The 19,742-nt window shown below is 48.5% G+C and overlaps 2 protein-coding genes across 2 annotated transcripts; one reads left to right on the forward strand and one right to left on the reverse strand.

Moving 5' to 3' along the window:
- Positions 1-10: 10 nt before the first annotated feature.
- On the reverse strand, positions 11-2,125 carry LOC124011569. Its single transcript, XM_046325026.1, has 2 exons — positions 1,934-2,125; positions 11-1,356 (listed from the first exon to the last, which is right to left on the reverse strand). The coding sequence occupies exons 1-2, from the start codon at positions 2,088-2,090 to the stop codon at positions 11-13; spliced, it is 1,503 nt and encodes a 500-aa protein (XP_046180982.1). The 5' UTR covers positions 2,091-2,125.
- A 3,226-nt stretch (positions 2,126-5,351) lies between these two features.
- Positions 5,352-19,196, forward strand: LOC124011570 (cis-aconitate decarboxylase-like). The gene is made up of 7 exons (XM_046325027.1): positions 5,352-5,407; positions 7,734-7,791; positions 9,312-9,499; positions 10,314-10,406; positions 17,149-17,354; positions 17,770-17,782; positions 18,133-19,196. The coding sequence occupies exons 1-7, from the start codon at positions 5,390-5,392 to the stop codon at positions 19,075-19,077; spliced, it is 1,521 nt and encodes a 506-aa protein (XP_046180983.1). The 5' UTR covers positions 5,352-5,389; the 3' UTR covers positions 19,078-19,196.
- The last annotated feature ends 546 nt before the right edge of the window (positions 19,197-19,742 follow it).

Here is a 19,742-nt window from a genome sequence, read left to right on the forward strand (position 1 = left end):
ACGCCATTGGTCAGGTAGAACAGAGCGTCAGGGATCTGATTGGTCGGGAGGATGCTGATGATGATGAAGGCAGCGCCCCCTGGAGTTTCCCCGGGGAGCGAAAGCAGGACAGGAAGGAGTGGAGACGGTCGGAGGAGATGGGCTGAGGACCCACCGGGATCAGACTCTTCTCAGCGATGGAGTTGATCAGGCGGCAAAATGTCCCGTAGAGCGAAGCGGAGGCAAACAGGGAACAGGACACCCCGAAGAACACATAGTACCCCTGGAGGGGGATCTGGGGGACTGTAGAGATGGACAGCAGCAGGAACAGAGCATTATGGGTAACCTCCAGGGTGTCATTACTCAGACTGACAACTAGGAGGAGGAGTGCCACCGCCACGAAGAACCAATCACCAACCATCGCCTGTCTCCCAGTAGCCACCTCTCCCTCCGGCTCCGACACGATCACAGCCGACAACACAAACTCCTCCCACGCCTTGGTAAGCCAGTAGGTGGCATGCAGGCCGGCCTTGGTGACCAGGTAGCCATCTTGCCGCAGGTGAGCGTAGTAGCTAGAGAGGAGTTGAGCAGCAGAGATGATGGAGACCCACACAGCACCCAGGGAGAAGGACGTGACGTATCCAAAGCTGTAGAACAACATGATGAAGGGAGACACCATGTCACAGAAGAAGAAGAGCGCCTGGGGTTCAGCGTACTTGGTGTTCTTCTTCTTCTCCTGTCCCAGGCTCTGGGCGCTGGCCGCAGGGCTGTTGGTCCCCAGCAGGAGCACGTTGAACAGGGGCGTGCCGAACCCCTTGAGGACATAGCGCTGCGCCAGACCTTTCACCAACAGGGCGGCGCTGCCGTACACGGCGAAAAGGAGGATGAGGAGTTCTAGAATGCCAGAGACGACCAGTGGCCAGGCCGAGGACACGCCCACCGCCACAGCCTCAAACAGCAGGGTAAGCGTGATGGCACCGAACACGAAGGGCATGATGACGTTTACCGTGGCAGAGCAGAAGGCCAATAGGAAGGATAGAAGGATGTAGGGGACCAATCCCGCGATGGCAGACTGGGGGATGAGCAGGAGAGACAGCCAATCAGGGCTCTGCGAGGTGCTGTTCCAGAGTTCAGCCGACAGAGATAGGTTGGTCGTGAGGGCGGTGAGCGGGGTCGCGTTACTCATCAGGTCATGTGACATGGTCAGGTTAGTTGTGATTGATTGGGATGCACCCAGGAAGATGCGTGTGGCACCATAGCTGCCCCAGAGAGCTGCATAGCCAATGAAGGCGGTGCCACTCAGGTGGTCGTATTTACGGAACGACAGGAGGCCGGCAATCAGCTGACACACTCCACCTATCAGGATGAGATGAACACCTGAAACACAACACAATGATGTTGAACAACACCTGAAACACAACACGATGATGTTGGACAACACCTGAAACACAACACATTAAGAACAGGGAAAAGAGTAGGGTTTGTCATTGTGAACAGGGAAAAGAGTAGGGTTTGTCATTGTGAACAGGGAAACGAGTAGGGTTAGTCATTGTGAACAGGGAAAAGAGTAGGGTTAGTCATTGTGAACAGGGAAAGAGTAGGGTTAGTCATTGTGAACAGGGAAAGAGTAGGGTTAGTCATTGTGAACAGGGAAAAGAGTAGGGTTAGTCATTGTGAACAGGGAAAGAGTAGGGTTAGTCATTGTGAACAGGGAAAGAGTAGGGTTAGTCATTGTGAACAGGGAAAAGAGTAGGGTTAGTCATTGTGAACAGGGAAAAGAGTAGGGTTAGTCATTGTGAACAGGGAAAGAGTAGGGTTAGTCATTGTGAACAGGGAAAAGAGTAGGGTTAGTCATTGTGAACAGGGAAAAGAGTAGGGTTAGTCATTGTGAACAGGGAAAAGAGTAGGGTTAGTCATTGTGAAAGCGATCGTGATGATGGATTGATTAGCGTACCTGCCAGAATGTTCTCCACCCCCTCGGCAGATACTCTGGTTCTTGCTGTGTTGAAGTTCTGCAGTAGAACCAGGAACGCACTGATCCCATTGGCCAACATACCCAACACCCCCGGCTCCCCATAGAAACTGGCGGGAAAACCATCCAAGGTTGCCATGGCGCAGTGGTTTAGCTACAGCTGTAAAACAACAGAGAAGATCCTAATGTCATGTCACCATGAGAGAGACAACTGGAAAAGGAAGAAAGAGTGAGAGACGGCTGAATGATGAAAATAGACGTTATTCAGTAGGCTTTTATTCGAGCCTTAGGTCTAATGTTTAACCCCAAGGTTGTAGACTGAGCCCCCCTTGGCTCCCTCTCTCCTATGGGGAACCTGGTCAAAAGTAGTGCACTACAGTATATAGGGAGGAGGGGGTCATTTAGGATGCAGCCTAGCTGGAGTGGTTGGCTTGTCTGTCTGTCAACACGCTCCTCCAACCCAGGGCTGAGACTAGCTAAGCCTTCCTCTAGCTGTACTCTTAAACCTAATATTTGCTCTTTTCTATATCCTGTGGAATGGAAGGACAGTATAAATGTGTTTCTGGTATAAATGTGTTTTGGATAATAAACCTGAAGATATATTTGGAGAGCTGATGATATCACCGAGCCTGGCCATCATGAAGGATAAATGTTTTGTTGACTGGAGAGATGACACATCCTAGACAGACAGACAGACAGACAGACAGACAGACAGACAGACAGACAGACAGACAGACAGACAGACAGACAGACAGACAGACAGACAGACAGACAGACAGACAGACAGACAGACAGACAGACAGACAGACAGACAGACAGACAGACAGACAGACAGACAGAGACAGACAGACAGACAGACAGACAGACAGACAGACAGACAGACAGACAGACAGACAGACAGACAGACAGACAGACAGACAGACAGACAGACAGACAGACAGACAGACAGACAGACAGACAGACAGACAGACAGACAGACAGACAGACAGACAGACAGACAGACAGACAGACAGACAGACAGACAGACAGACAGACAGACAGACAGACAGACAGACAGACAGACAGACAGACAGACAGACAGACAGACAGACAGACAGACAGACAGACAGACAGACAGACAGACAGACAGACAGACAGACAGACAGACAGACAGACAGACAGACAGACAGACAGACAGACAGACAGACAGACAGACAGACAGACAGACAGACAGACAGACAGACAGACAGACAGACAGACAGACAGACAGACAGACAGACAGACAGACAGACAGACAGACAGACAGACAGACAGACAGACAGACAGACAGACAGACAGACAGACAGACAGACAGACAGACAGACAGACAGACAGACAGACAGACAGACAGACAGACAGACAGACAGACAGACAGACAGACAGACAGACAGACAGACAGACAGACAGACAGACAGACAGACAGACAGACAGACAGACAGACAGACAGACAGACAGACAGACAGACAGACAGACAGACAGACAGACAGACAGACAGACAGACAGACAGACAGACAGACAGACAGACAGACAGACAGACAGACAGACAGACAGACAGACAGACAGACAGACAGACAGACAGACAGACAGACAGACAGACAGACAGACAGACAGACAGACAGACAGACAGACAGACAGACAGACAGACAGACAGACAGACAGACAGACAGACAGACAGACAGACAGACAGACAGACAGACAGACAGACAGACAGACAGACAGACAGACAGACAGACAGACAGACAGACAGACAGACAGACAGACAGACAGACAGACAGACAGACAGACAGACAGACAGACAGACAGACAGACAGACAGACAGACAGACAGACAGACAGACAGACAGACAGACAGACAGACAGACAGACAGACAGACAGACAGACAGACAGACAGACATTCTTCATGTTAACTGATCCTATCTCAGCAGGCCTAGTCTGACAGACTTCCTGGATACGAAGCAGGCCAGATTTATCTCAATACTTCATGTTATGTATCAGTGAACATAAAGATCACAGCTCCCTCTAGATGGAACACAGAAAACTACACTTATTATGAGAAAACATTTAGGAATTATTACAGAATATCTGTTAGACTGTCATACTGTATATCTGCTAGACTGTCATACTGTATATCTGTTAGACTGTCATACTGTATATCTGTTAGACTGTCATACTGTATATCTGTTAGACTGTCATACTGTATATCTGTTAGACTGTCATACTGTATATCTGTTAGACTGTCATACTGTATATCTGTTAGACTGTCATACTGTATATCTGTTAGACTGTCATACTGTATATCTGTTAGACTGTCATACTGTATATCTGTTAGACTGTCATACTGTATATCTGTTAGACTGTCATACTGTATATCTGTTAGACTGTCATACTGTATATCTGTTAGACTGTCAAACATCAAGTATATTATTAAGTTGAGGACTGTTTTTAGTTTACTAGAGGTCTTCTACTGATATCAGACCTCTCACTCTCTCTCTCTCTCTCTCTCCCTCTCTCACTCACTCTCTCTCTCTCCCTCTCTCACTCTCTCTCTCTTACTCGCTCACTTTCACTCTCTCTCACTCGCTCTCACTCTCCACTCTCCACTCTCCACTCTCCACTCTCCACTCTCCACTCTCCACTCTCCACTCTCCACTCTCCACTCTGCTCTCCTGTCCTCATCTCTCTCTCTCACCATTTTACCATTTCTCCACTGAGTCTCTGCTAACTTGTCAGACAACTTCTCCACGGTGCTAAAAGCTGTTTTTAACTTTCTTTAACATTCATATTTACATCAAATATATGTTATTTCTAATCGTGCCATGAATGTTTTAATATAATATATTGTTTGATCTGAAACTAGCCTATACAGTGCATTTACAGAGGGAAGAGATGGACAGATTATTCAGTGACAAGTAAGACAGAGTTTTTACCTGGCGTGGACAAGATGGTGATAATGATGATTGTCAGGCTGAGAGAGAGAAGAGGTGATGCTGGGACGGAGAGAGAGAAAGGCTGTTAATCTGATGCTCTGGAGGAATGTTGATGTTTATCACCAGAAATATCCTGTCTTCAGGGTGGGAGGAGTTTCTGGAGTTCCCCTGGTCCCACCCTTGAGTGGTGACATCATACCTTACCTAAGAAATCAATTACTTCCTTCTGATGATGATGAGGAGGAGGAACAATCTCAGCTTGTGATTGGAGTAGAGGTGGTGTTTTGGAAGTTCCTGCCCCTCTCCCTGTTGTCTATCAGTTTAGACCTTTTGTCCGTTCTGCAGTATATAAGACAGGCAGAGCTCACCTGAGAGACAACCTGCATCCTCCCTACCTACGCTTACATCATCCACCCATCCATCCATCCCACGCCGACAAAGAAGAGAGAGGAGAAACAGAGAGAAGAGATCAAAAACAGACAGACAGACAGACATGCTCTCCAAAGTACAGGTAAGACTCAGTCATGTAGTCAATATGGTCACCAGGCATAACCTACAGTATATGAGACATATATTAAATTATTTAGTTTGAAATGTATAGGTCTCTTTCTCTTCAACTGCCTCATTGTGTTAGAGACCTAGAAACCTGTCTGTACATTAGTAGAGGTTAGAGATTAGAGACCTATAAACCTGTCTGTACATTAGTAGAGGTTAGAGATTAGAGACCTAGAAACCTGTCAGTACATTAGTAGAGGTTAGAGGTTAGAGACCTATAAACCTGTCTGTACATTAGTAGAGGTTAGAGATTAGAGACCTAGAAACCTGTCAGTACATTAGTAGAGGTTAGAGGTTAGAGACCTATAAACCTGTCTGTACATTAGTAGAGGTTAGAGGTTTAACCATGTTGTGCTGCTACCATTTTATGCTGCTACTATGTTGTGTTGCCACCGTGTTGTGCTGTTACAATGTTTTGCTGATACCATGTTGCTCTGCTACCATGTTGTGCTGTTACAATGTTTTGCTGATACCATGTTGCTCTGCTACCATGTTGTGCTGTTGTACTGGTACAATGTTGTGCTGCTACCATGTTGTAATTCTACCATGTTGTGTTGCTACCATGTTGTGTTGCTTCTATGTTGTGTTGCTTCCCTGTTGTGTTGCTACCATGTTGTGTTGCTTCTATGTTGTGTTGCTTCCCTGTTGTGTTGCTTCTATGTTGTGTTGCTTCCCTGTTGTGCTGCTTCCATGTTGTGTTGCTTCCCTGTTGTGTTGCTTCTATGTTGTGTTGCTTCCCTGTTGTGCTGTTTCCATGTTGTGTTGCTTCTATGTTGTGTTGCTTCCCTGTTGTGTTGCTACCATGTTGTTTTGCTTCTATGTTGTGTTGCTTCCATGTTGTGTTGCTTCTATGTTGTGTTGCTACCATGTTGTGTTGCTTCCCTGTTGTGTTGCTACCATGTTGTGTTGCTACCATGTTGTGCTGCTTCCCTGTTGTGTTGCTTCTATGTTGTGTTGCTTCCATGTTGTGTTGCTTCTATGTTGTGTTGCTACCATGTTCTGTTGCTTCCCTGTTGTGCTGCTTCCCTGTTGAGTTGCTTCTATGTTGTGTTGCTTCCATGTTGTGTTGCTTCCCTGTTGTGTTGCTACCATGTTGTGTTGCTTCCCTGTTGTGCTGCTACCATGTTGTGTTGCTACCATGTTGTGCTGCTACCATGCTGCGTTGCTACCATGTTGTGCTGCTACCATGGTGCTCTGCTACCATGTTGTGTTGCTTCCATGTTGTGATGCTACCATGCTGTGCTGCTATTCTGTTGTGCTGCTACATGTTGTGTTGCTTCCATATTGTGCTTCTTCCATGCTTCACTGCTACCATACTGCGCCTCTACCATGTTAAGCTGTTGTGCTGCTACCATGTTGTGCTGTTGTGCTTCTGCCATGTTGTGCTTCTGCCATGTTACTACCATATGCTTCTGCCATGTTGTGCTGCTACCATGTTGTGTTGTTTCCATGTTGTGTTGCTACCATGTTGTGCTGTTGTTCTGCTACCGTGCTGTGTTGCTTCCATGTTGTGCTGCTACCATGTTGTTCTGCTACCATGTGGTGATGCTACCATGTGGTGATATGAGTATTGTTAGCATGTACATTTACATTTGAGTATTGTTAGCATGTACATTTACATTTAAGTCATTTAGCAGACGCTCTTATCCAGAGCGACTTACAAATTGGTGCATTCACCTTATGACATCGAGTGGAACAGTCACTTTACAATAGTGCATCTAAATCTTAAAGGGGAGGGGGGGGTGAGAGGGATTACTTATCCTATCCTAGGTATTCCTTAAAGAGGTGGGGTTTCAGGTGTCTCCGGAAGGTGGTGATTGACTCCGCTGTCCTGGCGTCGTGAGGGAGTTTGTTCCACCATTGGGGGGCCAGAGCAGCGAACAGTTTTGACTGGGCTGAGCGGGAGCTGTACTTCCTCAGTGGTAGGCTCAGTATCTGGCAGAGTATTGTTAACCTCTGGCTCAGTATCTGGCAGAGTATTGTTAACCTCTGGCTCAGTATCTGGCAGAGTATTGTTACCCTCTGGCTCAGTATCTGGGAGAGTATTGTTACCCTCTGGCTCAGTATCTGGCAGAGTATTGTTAACCTCTGGCTCAGTATCTGGCAGAGTATTGTTAACCTCTGGCTCAGTATCTGGCAGAGTATTGTGCCTTAGTAACCAAGGAAGAGAGTCTACATCAAGGTTTCATGTTTTGATTCACACTGTGAACCTGTCATTCAGTAACTCATATGCAACAGTAAACTGTGGTTTGATATTATGCTGTTTTCTGTCTGTTTCTCAGAGATCCTTCAGACCTGCGTCTGTTACGCTGAGACGACTCCACCAGTCAGCCCTGGATGGTCAGTAACAGCTCGATCTCTCTCTCTCTCTCTCTCTCTCTCTCTCTCTCTCTCTCTCTCTCTCTCTCTCTCTCTCTCTCTCTCTCTCTCTCTCTCTCTCTCTCTCTCTCTCTCTCTCTCTCTCTCTCTCTCTCTCTCTCTCTCTCTCTCTCTCTCTCTCTCTCTCTCTCTCTCTCCTCTCTCTCTCCCTCCTCCTCTCTCCTCTCTCCTCTCTCCTCTCTCCTCTCTCAATTTAACACATTAAGCTTCTTCGGTCCTCAGTCTTTTTCTGACAGTATGTATAGTATATATATATATAGAGGCTGTTGGTCGGATCTATACTAACATAGAACTAGGCTATATAGACCTTCCTAGATACAGGCTGTGTTGGTTCTATACCAACCTCTCCTCTTGTCTCAGTTCAGACATCAGTAAACTGAGCTTGGAACACACTGGGGAGGTGTAAAACATTCCTGACTTCTTTCCTCGTCTCTCTCTCCTCCTCCTCCTCCTCCTGCTCCTCTCCTCTCCTCCTCCTTCTCCCCCTCCTCTTCAACCCCTCTCCTATCCTCTCCACCTCTCCTCCTCCTCCTCCTGCTCCTCTCCCTCTCCTTCTCCCCTCCTCTTCAACCCCTCTCCTATCCTCTCCATCTCTCCTCCTCCTCCTCCTCCTGCTCCTCTCCTCCTCCTTCTCCCCTCCTCTTCAACCCCTCTCCTATCCTCTCCACCTCTCCTCCTCCTCTCCTCCTCCTCCTCCCTCCTCCTCCTCCTCCTCCTTCCCCTCCTCTTCAACCCCTCTCCTATCCTCTCCACCTCTCCTCCTCCTCTCCTCCTCCTCCTCCTCCCTCCTCCTCCTCCTCCTCCTTCCCTCCCTCTTCAACCCCTCTCCTATCCTCTCCACCTCTCCTCTTCCTCCTCCTCCTCTCCTCCTCCTCCTCCTCCTCCTCCTCCTCCTCCTCCTCCTCCTCCTCCTCCTCCTCCTCCTCCTCCTCCTCCCCCTCCTCTTCAACCCCTCTCCTATCCTCTCCACCTCTCCTCCTTCTCCTCCTCCTCCACCTCTCCTCCTCCGCCTCCCCTTCTCCCCTCTCTTCAACCCCTCTCCCATCCTCTCCACCTCCTCCTGCTCCACCTCTCCTCCTCCTCCTCCTCCTCCTCCTCCTCCTCCTCCTCCTCCTCCTCCTCCTCCTCCTCCTCCTCCTCCTCCTCCTCCTCCCCTCTCCTCTTCAACCCCTCTCCTATCCTCTCCTCCTCTCCTCCTCCCTCCCTCCTCCTCCTCCTCTTCCCCTCTCCTCCTCCCTCCTCCTCCTCCTCCTCCTCCTCCTCCTCCTCCTCCTCCTCCTCCTCCTCCTCCTCCTCCTCCTCCTCCTCCTCCTCCTCCTCCTCTTCCTCCTCCTCCTCCTCCTCTCCTCCTCCTCTCCTGCTCCTCCTCCTCTTCCCCTGTCCTCCTCCTCCTCCTCTCCTCTCCTCCTCCTCCTCCTCCTCCTCCTCTCCTCCTCCTCCTCCTCCTCTCCTCTTCCTCTCCTCCTCCTTCACCCCTCCAGTGGTAGATCATCCAGCCTCAGAGGACAGTGTGACAGACAGTTTTGGCAGGTTCATCCAGGGTGTCCAGCCCCACCAGCTGACCCCCACTGTGCTCCACCGCAGTAAGAGAATGGTCCTTGACTCCATCGGAGTGGGACTACTGGGCAGCACCACACATGTCTTCCAGCTGGCCCTGCAACACTGTCAGGTGAGAGAACAGAAGACAACTTTATTGTCCATTGGTTAGAATGTTTAATGTTACTGTCTATCCTCTGTCTGTCTGTCTGCCTGTCAGATTGTCTGTCTGTCTCTCTAACGCCCCCCTACTGTCTATCCTCTGTCTGTCTGTCTGATTGTCTGTCTGTCTAACGCCCCCCTACTGTCTATCCTCTGTCTGTCTGTCTGATTATCTGTCTGTCTAACGCCCCCCTGCTGTCTATCCTCTGTCTGTCTGTCTGATTGTCTGTCTGTCTAACGCCCCCCTGCTGTCTGTCTGTCTGTCTGTCTAACGCCCCCCTGCTGTCTGTCTGTCTGTCTGTCTAACGCCCCCCTGCTGTCTGTCTGTCTGTCTGTCTAACGCCCCCCTGCTGTCTGTCTGTCTGTCTGTCTAACGCCCCCCTGCTGTCTGTCTGTCTGTCTGTCTGTCTGTCTGTCTGTCTGTCTGTCTGTCTGTCTGTCTGTCTGTCTGTCTGTCTGTCTGTCTGTCTGTCTGTCTGTCTGTCTGTCTGTCTGTCTGTCTGTCTGTCTGTCTGTCCAATGCCCCCCTACTGTCTGTCTGTCTGTCTGTCTGTCTGTCTGTCTGTCTGTCTGTCTGTCTGTCTGTCTGTCTGTCTGTCTGTCTGTCTGTCTGTCTGTCTGTCTGTCTGTCTGTCTGTCTGTCTGTCTGTCTGTCTGTCTGTCTGTCTGTCTGTCTGTCTGTCTGTCTGTCTGTCTGTCTGTCTGTCTGTCTAACGCCCCCCTACTGTCTATCCTGTGTCTGATTGTCTGTCTGTCTGTCTAACGCCCCCCTACTGTCTCTGCAGCATATGTATGGTACTGATGACATCAGCAGTGTGTACGGACGCAGAGGAACCAGACTCTCCCCAACCCTGGCTGCCTTTGTCAACGGAGTGGCTGTGAGTAGATATATTTACACTAGATCTGAACAGACACATGTTGAGTAGATATATTTACACTAGATCTGAACAGACACATGTTGAGTAGATAGATTTACACTAGATCTGAACAGACACACAGTGAGTAGATATATTTACACTAGATCTGAACAGACACACAGTGAGTAGATATATTTACACTAGATCTGAACAGACACACAGTGAGTAGATATATTTACACCAGATCTGAACAGACACACAGTGAGTAGATATATTTACACTAGATCTGAACAGACACACGTTGAGTAGATATATTTACACTAGATCTGAACAGACACACAGTGAGTAGATATATTTACACCAGATCTGAACAGACACACAGTGAGTAGATATATTTACACTAGATCTGAACAGACACACAGTGAGTAGATATATTTACACTAGATCTGAACAGACACACAGTGAGTAGATATATTTACACTAGATCTGAACAGACACACAGTGAGTAGATATATTTACACTAGATCTGAACAGACACACAGTGAGTAGATATATTTACACCAGATCTGAACAGACACACAGTGAGTAGATATATTTACACTAGATCTGAACAGACACACGTTGAGTAGATATATTTACACTAGATCTGAACAGACACACAGTGAGTAGATATATTTACACCAGATCTGAACAGACACACAGTGAGTAGATATATTTACACTAGATCTGAACAGACACACAGTGAGTAGATATATTTACACTAGATCTGAACAGACACACAGTGAGTAGATATATTTACACTAGATCTGAACAGACACACAGTGAGTAGATATACTAGCATGCGCCGCCCACCGGAGGATCTGTCATTTTCAGCCATCTATTTCCTGTGTTTGAGGGGTGCAAAAATCCACTTGTCACTTAAAACCTCTTAAATGTGAAGTCCCCAAATTTGTGGTATTTGAATGTTGTTATTAAATTCAATCTGGTATGAGAACGGCAGCCCCTCTCTGCAGAAGCAGGGTGTCTGCGGAAAGCTGAGTATCTTGGCTATTGATCAATGCCGTCAAATATCTGGTATGACTTACTACCTTATATGGGCATACGAATTTATAATAACAGAATGAGCCGATGACCCTATTTCAAGATGGCTGCTACCTACATTCCGGTTAGCGTTGTGAAGCATAAAGGAAATAAACACATAAGACGTAATACACCGAAAGCCGGGACTCCACAGATCATGAGGATGTCTTATTTGTCTTCCTGTGACCTTCCGTTATTGATCACCAGCCCAGAGATTCAAAATGTTTTCACCAAACAGCAAACATCTTCCAAGGTAAGATTCCATTTGTTCTGTGCTTGAGCTGTAGCTACATGGGGGGAACAGATCTAGCCTATTGCCATTTGATGATGTATGACTTAATGGGAACATCGAATGTCCACCGAGAGACTATCTGTGCACATCAAAAATATGATGTTGCCTGCAAACCAAGATTGAACGCTTTGGCCTGAATGTCACGTCTGGAGGAAACCTGTGAAGCACGGTGAAGCATGGTGGTGGCAGCATCATGCTGTGGGGAGGTTGGGAGACTAGTCAGGATCGAGGCAAAGATAAAGGGAGCGAAGTTGGTGAATGCACCAATTTGTAAGTCGCTCTGGATAAGAGCGTCTGCTAAATGACTTAAATGTAAATGTAAATGTAATCCGTGATGAAAACCTGCTCCAGAGTGCTCAAGACCTCAGACTGGGGCAATGGTCCATCTTCCAACAGGACAATCACCCTAATCACACAGTCAAGACAATGCTTTGGGACAAGTCCTTGAGTGGACCAGCAAGAGCCCGGACTTGAACCCAATCAAACATCTCTGGAGAGACCTGAAAATAGATGTGCAGCGATGCTCCCCATCCAACCTGACAGAGCTTGAGAGAATATGCAGAGAGGAATGGGAGAAACTCCCCAAATACAGGTGTAGCGTCATACCCAAGAAGACTCATGGCTGTAATCGCTTCCAGAGGTTCTTCAACAAAGTACTAAGTAAAAGGTCTGAATACTTATGTAAACGTGATATTTCAGGATTTTTAAAATACATTCTGTCTAACACCTGTTTTTGCTTTATCATTATGGGGTATTGTGATGTCATTATGGGGTATTGCGATGTCATTATGGGGTATTGTGATGTCATTATGGGGTATTGCGATGTCATTATGGGGTATTGTGATGTCATTATGGGGTGTTGTGATGTCATTATGGGCTATTGTGATGTCAATATAGGGTATTGAGGTGTCATTATGGGGTATTGTGATGTCATAATGGAGTATTGTGATGTCATTATGGGGTATTGTGTGTAGATTGTAGAGAGATTGTAGAGATCTGGGGCGGCAGGGTAGCCTAGTGGTTAGAGTGTTGGACTAGTAACTGCAAGTTCAAACCCCTGAGCTGACAAGGTACAAATCTGTCGTTCTGCCCCTGAACTGTTCCTAGGCCGTCATTGAAAATAAGAATTTGTTCTTAACTGACTTGCCTAGTTAAACAAAGGTCCCCAAAAAAAATACAAAAAATTGATGAGTGAAAAAACAATTGAATCCATTTTAGAATAAGGCTGTAACGTAACAAAATGTGGAAAAAGGTCAAGGGGCCTGAATACTTTCTGAATGCACTTACGCAAATGAGGCACATCTAATTTTCTTCATTTTAACACAAAATATAAATGATAATATGTGAAACAATGAGGATATAGGTCAGGTTGAACATTAACCATAAGGGTACAGTGCTCTAATGCCATGGCAGTACTTCAGCCAGACGGTGAGGATGGTGATAATGCACCCAGCAGCCAGCCATGAAAACCCTGGCCTCACCTCACCTCACCTCACCTCACCTCTCCAGGGTTTCCCTGCTCTGTCTGAGTGTTAGAGACAGACAGACAGACACCTCTCCAGGGTTTCCCTGCTCTGTCTGAGTGTTAGAGACAGACAGACAGACAGACAGACAGACAGACAGACAGACAGACAGACAGACAGACAGACAGACAGACAGACAGACAGACAGACAGACAGACAGACAGACAGACAGACAGACAGACAGACAGACAGACAGACAGACAGACAGACAGACAGACAGACAGACAGACAGACAGACAGACAGACAGACAGACAGACAGACAGACAGACAGACAGACAGACACCTCTCCAGGGTTTCCCTGCTCTGTCTGAGTGTTAGAGACAGACAGACAGACACCTCTCCAGGGTTTCCCTGCTCTGTCTGAGTGTTAGAGACAGACAGACAGACACCTCTCCAGGGTTTCCCTGCTCTGTCTGAGTGTTAGAGACAGACAGACAGACACCTCTCCAGGGTTTCCCTGCTCTGTCTGAGTATTAGAGACAGACAGACACCTCTCCAGGGTTTCCCTGCTCTGTCTGAGTGTTAGAGACAGACAGACACAGACGGCAGAGAGGTAAAAATATCAGAGAGCTGACAGGCAGATCGTCATCTTGTCCTGCTAAGATCATTTAGCTCCACCCTTGGCAGAGCTCAGGACTAAAACAGAACTAGAACAGAGATTAGAGTCCTGATGTCCAAAACAAGCTGGATTTGTCAATAGGGTGGAGTCCAGCAGACTGGACTGGCTGAAGTACATGCTGAGTGAACATCCTTGTTGTTAAAACAATCTGCCCTCTGTGCCCAATAACATGCTTAACTTAGAGCCTCTCTCTGTGGGATACATAAAGAGATATTCATGACTCTACAGTCACTACACAGTCACTCTGACAGACCTGCTACCGTTACTATATTCCTGGGCCTCTACAGTCACGACACAGTCACTACACAGTCACTCTGCCAGACCTGCTACTGTTATTATATTCCTGGGCCTCTACAGTCACGACACAGTCACTACACAGTCACTCTGACAGACCTGCTACTGTTATTATATTCCTGGGCCTCTACAGTCACTACACAGTCACTACACAGTCACTACACAGTCACTACACAGTCACTCTGCCAGACCTGCTACTGTTATTATATTCCTGGGCCTCTACAGTGACTACACAGTCACTCTGACAGACCTGCTACCGTTACTATATTCCTGGGCCTCTACAGTCACGACACAGTCACTACACAGTCACTCTGCCAGACCTGCTACTGTTATTATATTCCTGGGCCTCTACAGTCACGACACAGTCACTACACAGTCACTCTGACAGACCTGCTACTGTTATTATATTCCTGGGCCTCTACAGTCACTACACAGTCACTACACAGTCACTACACAGTCACTACACAGTCACTCTGCCAGACCTGCTACTGTTATTATATTCCTGGGCCTCTACAGTGACTACACAGTCACTCTGACAGACCTGCTACTGTTATTATATTCCTGGGCCTCTACAGTCACTACACAGTCACTACACAGTCACTACACAGTCACTCTGCCAGACCTGCTACTGTTATTATATTCCTGGGCCTCTACAGTCACTACACAGTCACTCTGACAGACCTGCTACTGTTATTATATTCCTGGGTCTCTACAGTCACTACACAGTCACTACACAGTCACTACACAGTCACTCTGACAGACCTGCTACTGTTATTATATTCCTGGGTCTCTACAGTCACTACACAGTCACTCTGACAGACCTGCTACTGTTATTATATTCCTGGGCCTCTACAGTCACTACACAGTCACTCTGACAGACCTGCTACTGTTATTATATTCCTGGGCCTCTACAGTCACCACACAGTCACTCTGACAGGCCTGCTACTGTTATTATATTCCTGGGTCTCTACAGTCACTACACAGTCACTCTGACAGACCTGCTACTGTTATTATATTCCTGGGCCTCTACAGTCACTACACAGTCACTACACAGTCACTCTGACTGACAAGCTACTGTTATTATATTCCTGGGCCTCTACAGTCACGACACAGTCACTCTGACAGACCTGCTATAGTTATTATATTCCTGGGTCTCTACAGTCACTACACAGTCACTCTGACAGACCTGCTACTGTTATTATATTCCTGGGCCTCTACAGTCACTACACAGTCACTCTGACAGACCTGCTACTGTTATTATATTCCTGGGTCTCTACAGTCACCACACAGTCACTCTGACAGACCTGCTACTGTTATTATATTCCTGGGTCTCTACAGTCTCTACACAGTCACTCTGACAGACCTGCTACTGTTATTATATTCCTGGGCCTCTACAGTCACTACACAGTCACTACACAGTCACTCTGACTGACAAGCTACTGTTATTATATTCCTGGGCCTCTACAGTCACTACACAGTCACTACACAGTCACTCTGACAGACCTGCTACTGTTATTATATTCCTGGGTCTCTACAGTCACTACACAGTCACTACACAGTCACTCTGACAGACCTGCTACTGTTATTATATTCCTGGGCCTCTACAGTCACTACACAGTCACTCTGACAGTGTCTGTTCTCCAGCCTAACTGTGTTTGTTGTGTGTCTGTTCTCCAGGCTAATGTGTGTTTGTTATTCAGGCTAACTCTGTCTGTTCTGTGTCTGTTGTCCAGGCTAACTGTGTTTGTTGTGTGTCTGTTCTCCAGGCTAACTGTGTCTGTTCTCCAGGCAAACTGTGTCTGTTCTCCATGCTAACTGTGTTTGTTGTGTGTCTGTTCTCCAGGCTAACTGTGTTTGTTATTCAGGCTAACTGTGTTTGTTGTGTGTCTGTACTCCAGGCTAACTGTGTCTGTTGTCCAGGCTAACTGTGTTTGTTGTGTGTCTGTTCTCCAGGCTAACTGTGTTTGTTGTGTGTCTGTTCTCCATGCTAACTGTGTTTGTTGTGTGTCTGTTGACCAGGCTAACTGTGTTTGTTGTGTGTCTGTTCTCCAGGCTAACTGTGTCTGTTATTCAGGCTAACTGTGTTTGTTGTGTGTCTGTTCTCCAGGCTAACTGTGTCTGTTGTGTGTCTGTTCTCCAGGTTAACTGTGTTTGTTGTGTGTCTGTTCTCCAGGCTAACTGTGTTTGTTGTGTGTCTGTTCTCCAGGCTAACTGTGTTTGTTATTCAGGCTAACTGTGTCTGTTGTGTGTTTGTTATTCAGGCTAACTGTGTTTGTTGTGTGTCTGTTCTCCAGGCTAACTGTGTTTGTTATTCAGGCTAACTGTGTCTGTTGTGTGTCTGTTCTCCAGGCTAACTGTGTCTGTTCTCCAGGCTAACTGTGTTTGTTGTGTGTCTGTTCTCCAGGTTAACTGTGTTTGTTGTGTGTCTGTTGTCCAGGCTAACTGTGTTTGTTGTGTGTCTGTTCTCCAGGCTAACTGTGTTTGTTGTGTGTCTGTTCTCCAGGTTAACTGTGTTTGTTGTGTGTCTGTTGTCCAGGCTAACTGTGTTTGTTGTGTGTCTGTTCTCCAGGCTAACTGTGTTTGTTGTGTGTCTGTTCTCCAGGTTAACTGTGTTTGTTGTGTGTCTGTTCTCCAGGCTAACTGTGTTTGTTGTTTGTCTGTTCTCCAGGCTAACTGTGTTTGTTGTGTGTCTGTTGTCCAGGCTAACTGTGTTTGTTGTGTGTCTGTTCTCCAGGTTAACTGTGTTTGTTATTCAGGCTAACTGTGTTTGTTGTGTGTCTGTTCTCCAGGCTAACTGTGTCTGTTCTCCAGGCTAACCGTGTCTGTTCTCCAGGCTAACTGTGTTTGTTGTGTGTCTGTACTCCAGGCTAACTGTGTTTGTTATTCAGGCTAACTGTGTTTGTTGTGTGTCTGTTGTCCAGGCTAACCGTGTTTGTTGTGTGTCTGTTCTCCAGGCCCACTCAATGGACTTTGATGACACCTGGCACCCTGCCACTCACCCGTCAGGGGCAGTCCTTCCTGCCCTGCTGGCAGTCAGCGATATGCTGCCCAGTAACAGCAAGCCTAGTGGGCGGGACTTCCTGCTTGCGTTCAATGTGGGTATAGAGATCCAGGGACGACTGATGAGATTCTCCAACGAGGCTCACAACATCCCCAAGAGGTAAGGACTCTGACCCCTGACCTAAACCTAACCCTGACACTAACCCACCACATCCCCAAGAGGTAAGGACTCTGACCCCTGACCCCTAAACCTAACCCTGACACTAACCCACCACATCCCCAAGAGGTAAGGACTCTGACCCCTGACCCCTAACCTAAACCTAACCCTGACACTAACCCACCACATCCCCAAGAGGTAAGGACTCTGACCCCTGACCCCTAAACCTAACCCCGACACTAACCCACAACATCCCCAAGAGGTGAGTTCGGTAACAGCAGAACCTTGGAGTGTACACTTTTTTTCGTGTTGTGCTTCCTTAACAACTGAGCCCCCTCCCCCACCACCCCCTCTCTCTCCAGGTTCCACACCCCTACTGTTGTTATTCCTTAACATCTGACCCCCCTCTCTCCTCCAGGTTCCACCCTCTAGTGTTGTTATATTCCTTAACATCTGACCCCCTCCCTCTCCCTCCAGGTTCCACCCTCTACTGTTGTTATTCCTTAACATCTGACCCCCCTCTCCCTCCAGGTTCCACCCCCTCTCCCTCCCCCCCCCCCTCTCCCTCCAGGTTCCACCCCCTCTCCCTCCCCCTCTCCCTCCAGGTTCCACCCTCTACTGTTGTTATTCCTTAACATCTGACCTGTCTCTCCCTCCACCCCCTCTCCCTCCAGGTTCCACCCCCTCTCCCTCCACACCCCTCTCCCTCCAGGTTCCACCCTCTACTGTTGTTATTCCTTAACATCTGACCTCTCTCTCCCTCCACCCCCTCTCCCTCCAGGTTCCACCCCCTACTGTTGTGGGTACTCTGGGTAGTGCAGCAGCCTGCGCCCGCCTCCTCTCTCTGGAACACTCCCAGTGTAGCCACGCCCTGGCCATCGCTGCCAGCCTATCAGGAGCCCCCATGGCTAATGCCGCCACCCAGTCCAAACCCCTCCACATCGGCAACGCAGCGCGGCTGGGGCTTGAGGCGGCTCTACTGGCCTCTAGAGGTCTGGAGGCCTCACCCAGGGTCCTGGATGACACCGCCGGGGTCGCAGGGTTCAGCGCCTTCTACGAGGACTACGCCCCACAACCTTTGGCCTCCCCAGAGGAAGAGGGGTTGCAGTTCCTCCTAGAGAACCAGGATATAGGGTTTAAGAGGTTCCCGGCCCACCTGGGGATGCACTGGGTGGCCGACGCTGCTGCCGCCGTACACAAACTGCTGCTGAGGGAGCAGGGGTCAGGGGGGAGTGGTCAGGGGTCAGGGGTCGTAGGTCAGGTCCAGGACATCCTGCTCAGGGTTCCCCGCTCCAAGTACATTGATCGTCCGTTCCCGGAGTCGGAGCATGAGGCCAGACACTCCTTCCAGTTCAACGCCTGCTCTGCCCTGCTGGACGGAGAGGTCACCGTGGACTCATTCTCCCAGGAAGCACTGCAGCGCCCCGACCTCTACTCCCTGCTGGGGCGTGTCCACGTTGAGCATCCCCATGACAACCCCGCTAACTTTGACCGCATGTACGGCGAGGTGCAGGTGACGCTGGTGGGCGGGGACATCCTGAAGGGACGCTGTGATACTTTTTATGGTCACTGGCGTAACCCTTTGACCAATGAGAGCCTAAGGAAGAAGTTCCGTAGCAACGCTGGGGCGGTCCTTCCCAGAGAGAAGGTGGAGGGTCTGATAGAGGCAGTAGAGGGACTAGACCGACTGGAGGACTGCTGTCCTCTGCTGGAGCAGCTACAGTGATGACACACAGAGCTACAGGGGTCACACACAGAGCTACAGGGATCACACACAGAGCTACAGGGATCACACACAGAGCTACAGGGGTCACACACAGAGCTACAGGGGTCACACACAGAGCTACAGGGGTCACACACAGAGCTACAGGGGTCACACACAGAGCTACAGGGGTCACACACAGAGCTACAGGGGTCACACACAGAGCTACAGGGATCACACACAGAGCTACAGGGATCACACACAGAGCTACAGGGGTCACACACAGAGCTACAGGGATCACACACAGAGCTACAGGGATCACACACAGAGCTACAGGGGTCACACACAGAGCTACAGGGGTCACACACAGAGTTACAGGGGTCACACACAGAGCTACAGGGGTCACACACAGAGCTACAGGGGTCACACACAGAGCTACAGGGGTCACACACAGAGCTACAGGGTCACACACAGAGCTACAGGGATCACACACAGAGCTACAGGGGTCACACACAGAGCTACAGGGGTCACACACAGAGCTACAGGGGTCACACACAGAGCTACAGGGGTCACACACAGAGCTACAGGGGTCACACACAGAGCTACAGGGGTCACACACAGAGCTACAGGGGTCACACACAGAGCTACAGGGGTCACACACAGAGCTACAGGGGTCACACACATCACGT

The sequence above is a fragment of the Oncorhynchus gorbuscha genome, linkage group LG23 (genome assembly GCF_021184085.1).
Source record: "Oncorhynchus gorbuscha isolate QuinsamMale2020 ecotype Even-year linkage group LG23, OgorEven_v1.0, whole genome shotgun sequence".
Lineage (NCBI taxonomy): Eukaryota > Metazoa > Chordata > Actinopteri > Salmoniformes > Salmonidae > Oncorhynchus > Oncorhynchus gorbuscha.

Coding starts and splice junctions, on each gene's coding strand:
- LOC124011569 (XM_046325026.1), bottom strand. CDS start 2,090: ATGGCAACCTTGGATGGTTTTCCCGCCAGTTTCTATGGGGAGCCGGGG. Junction 1,357..1,933: donor GGTGGAGAACATTCTGGCAG/GTACGCTAATCA, acceptor GTTGTGTTTCAG/GTGTTCATCTCATCCTGATA.
- LOC124011570 (XM_046325027.1), top strand. Junction 7,792..9,311: donor CCACCAGTCAGCCCTGGATG/GTCAGTAACAGC, acceptor TCACCCCTCCAG/TGGTAGATCATCCAGCCTCA. Junction 10,407..17,148: donor CCTTTGTCAACGGAGTGGCT/GTGAGTAGATAT, acceptor TCTGTTCTCCAG/GCCCACTCAATGGACTTTGA.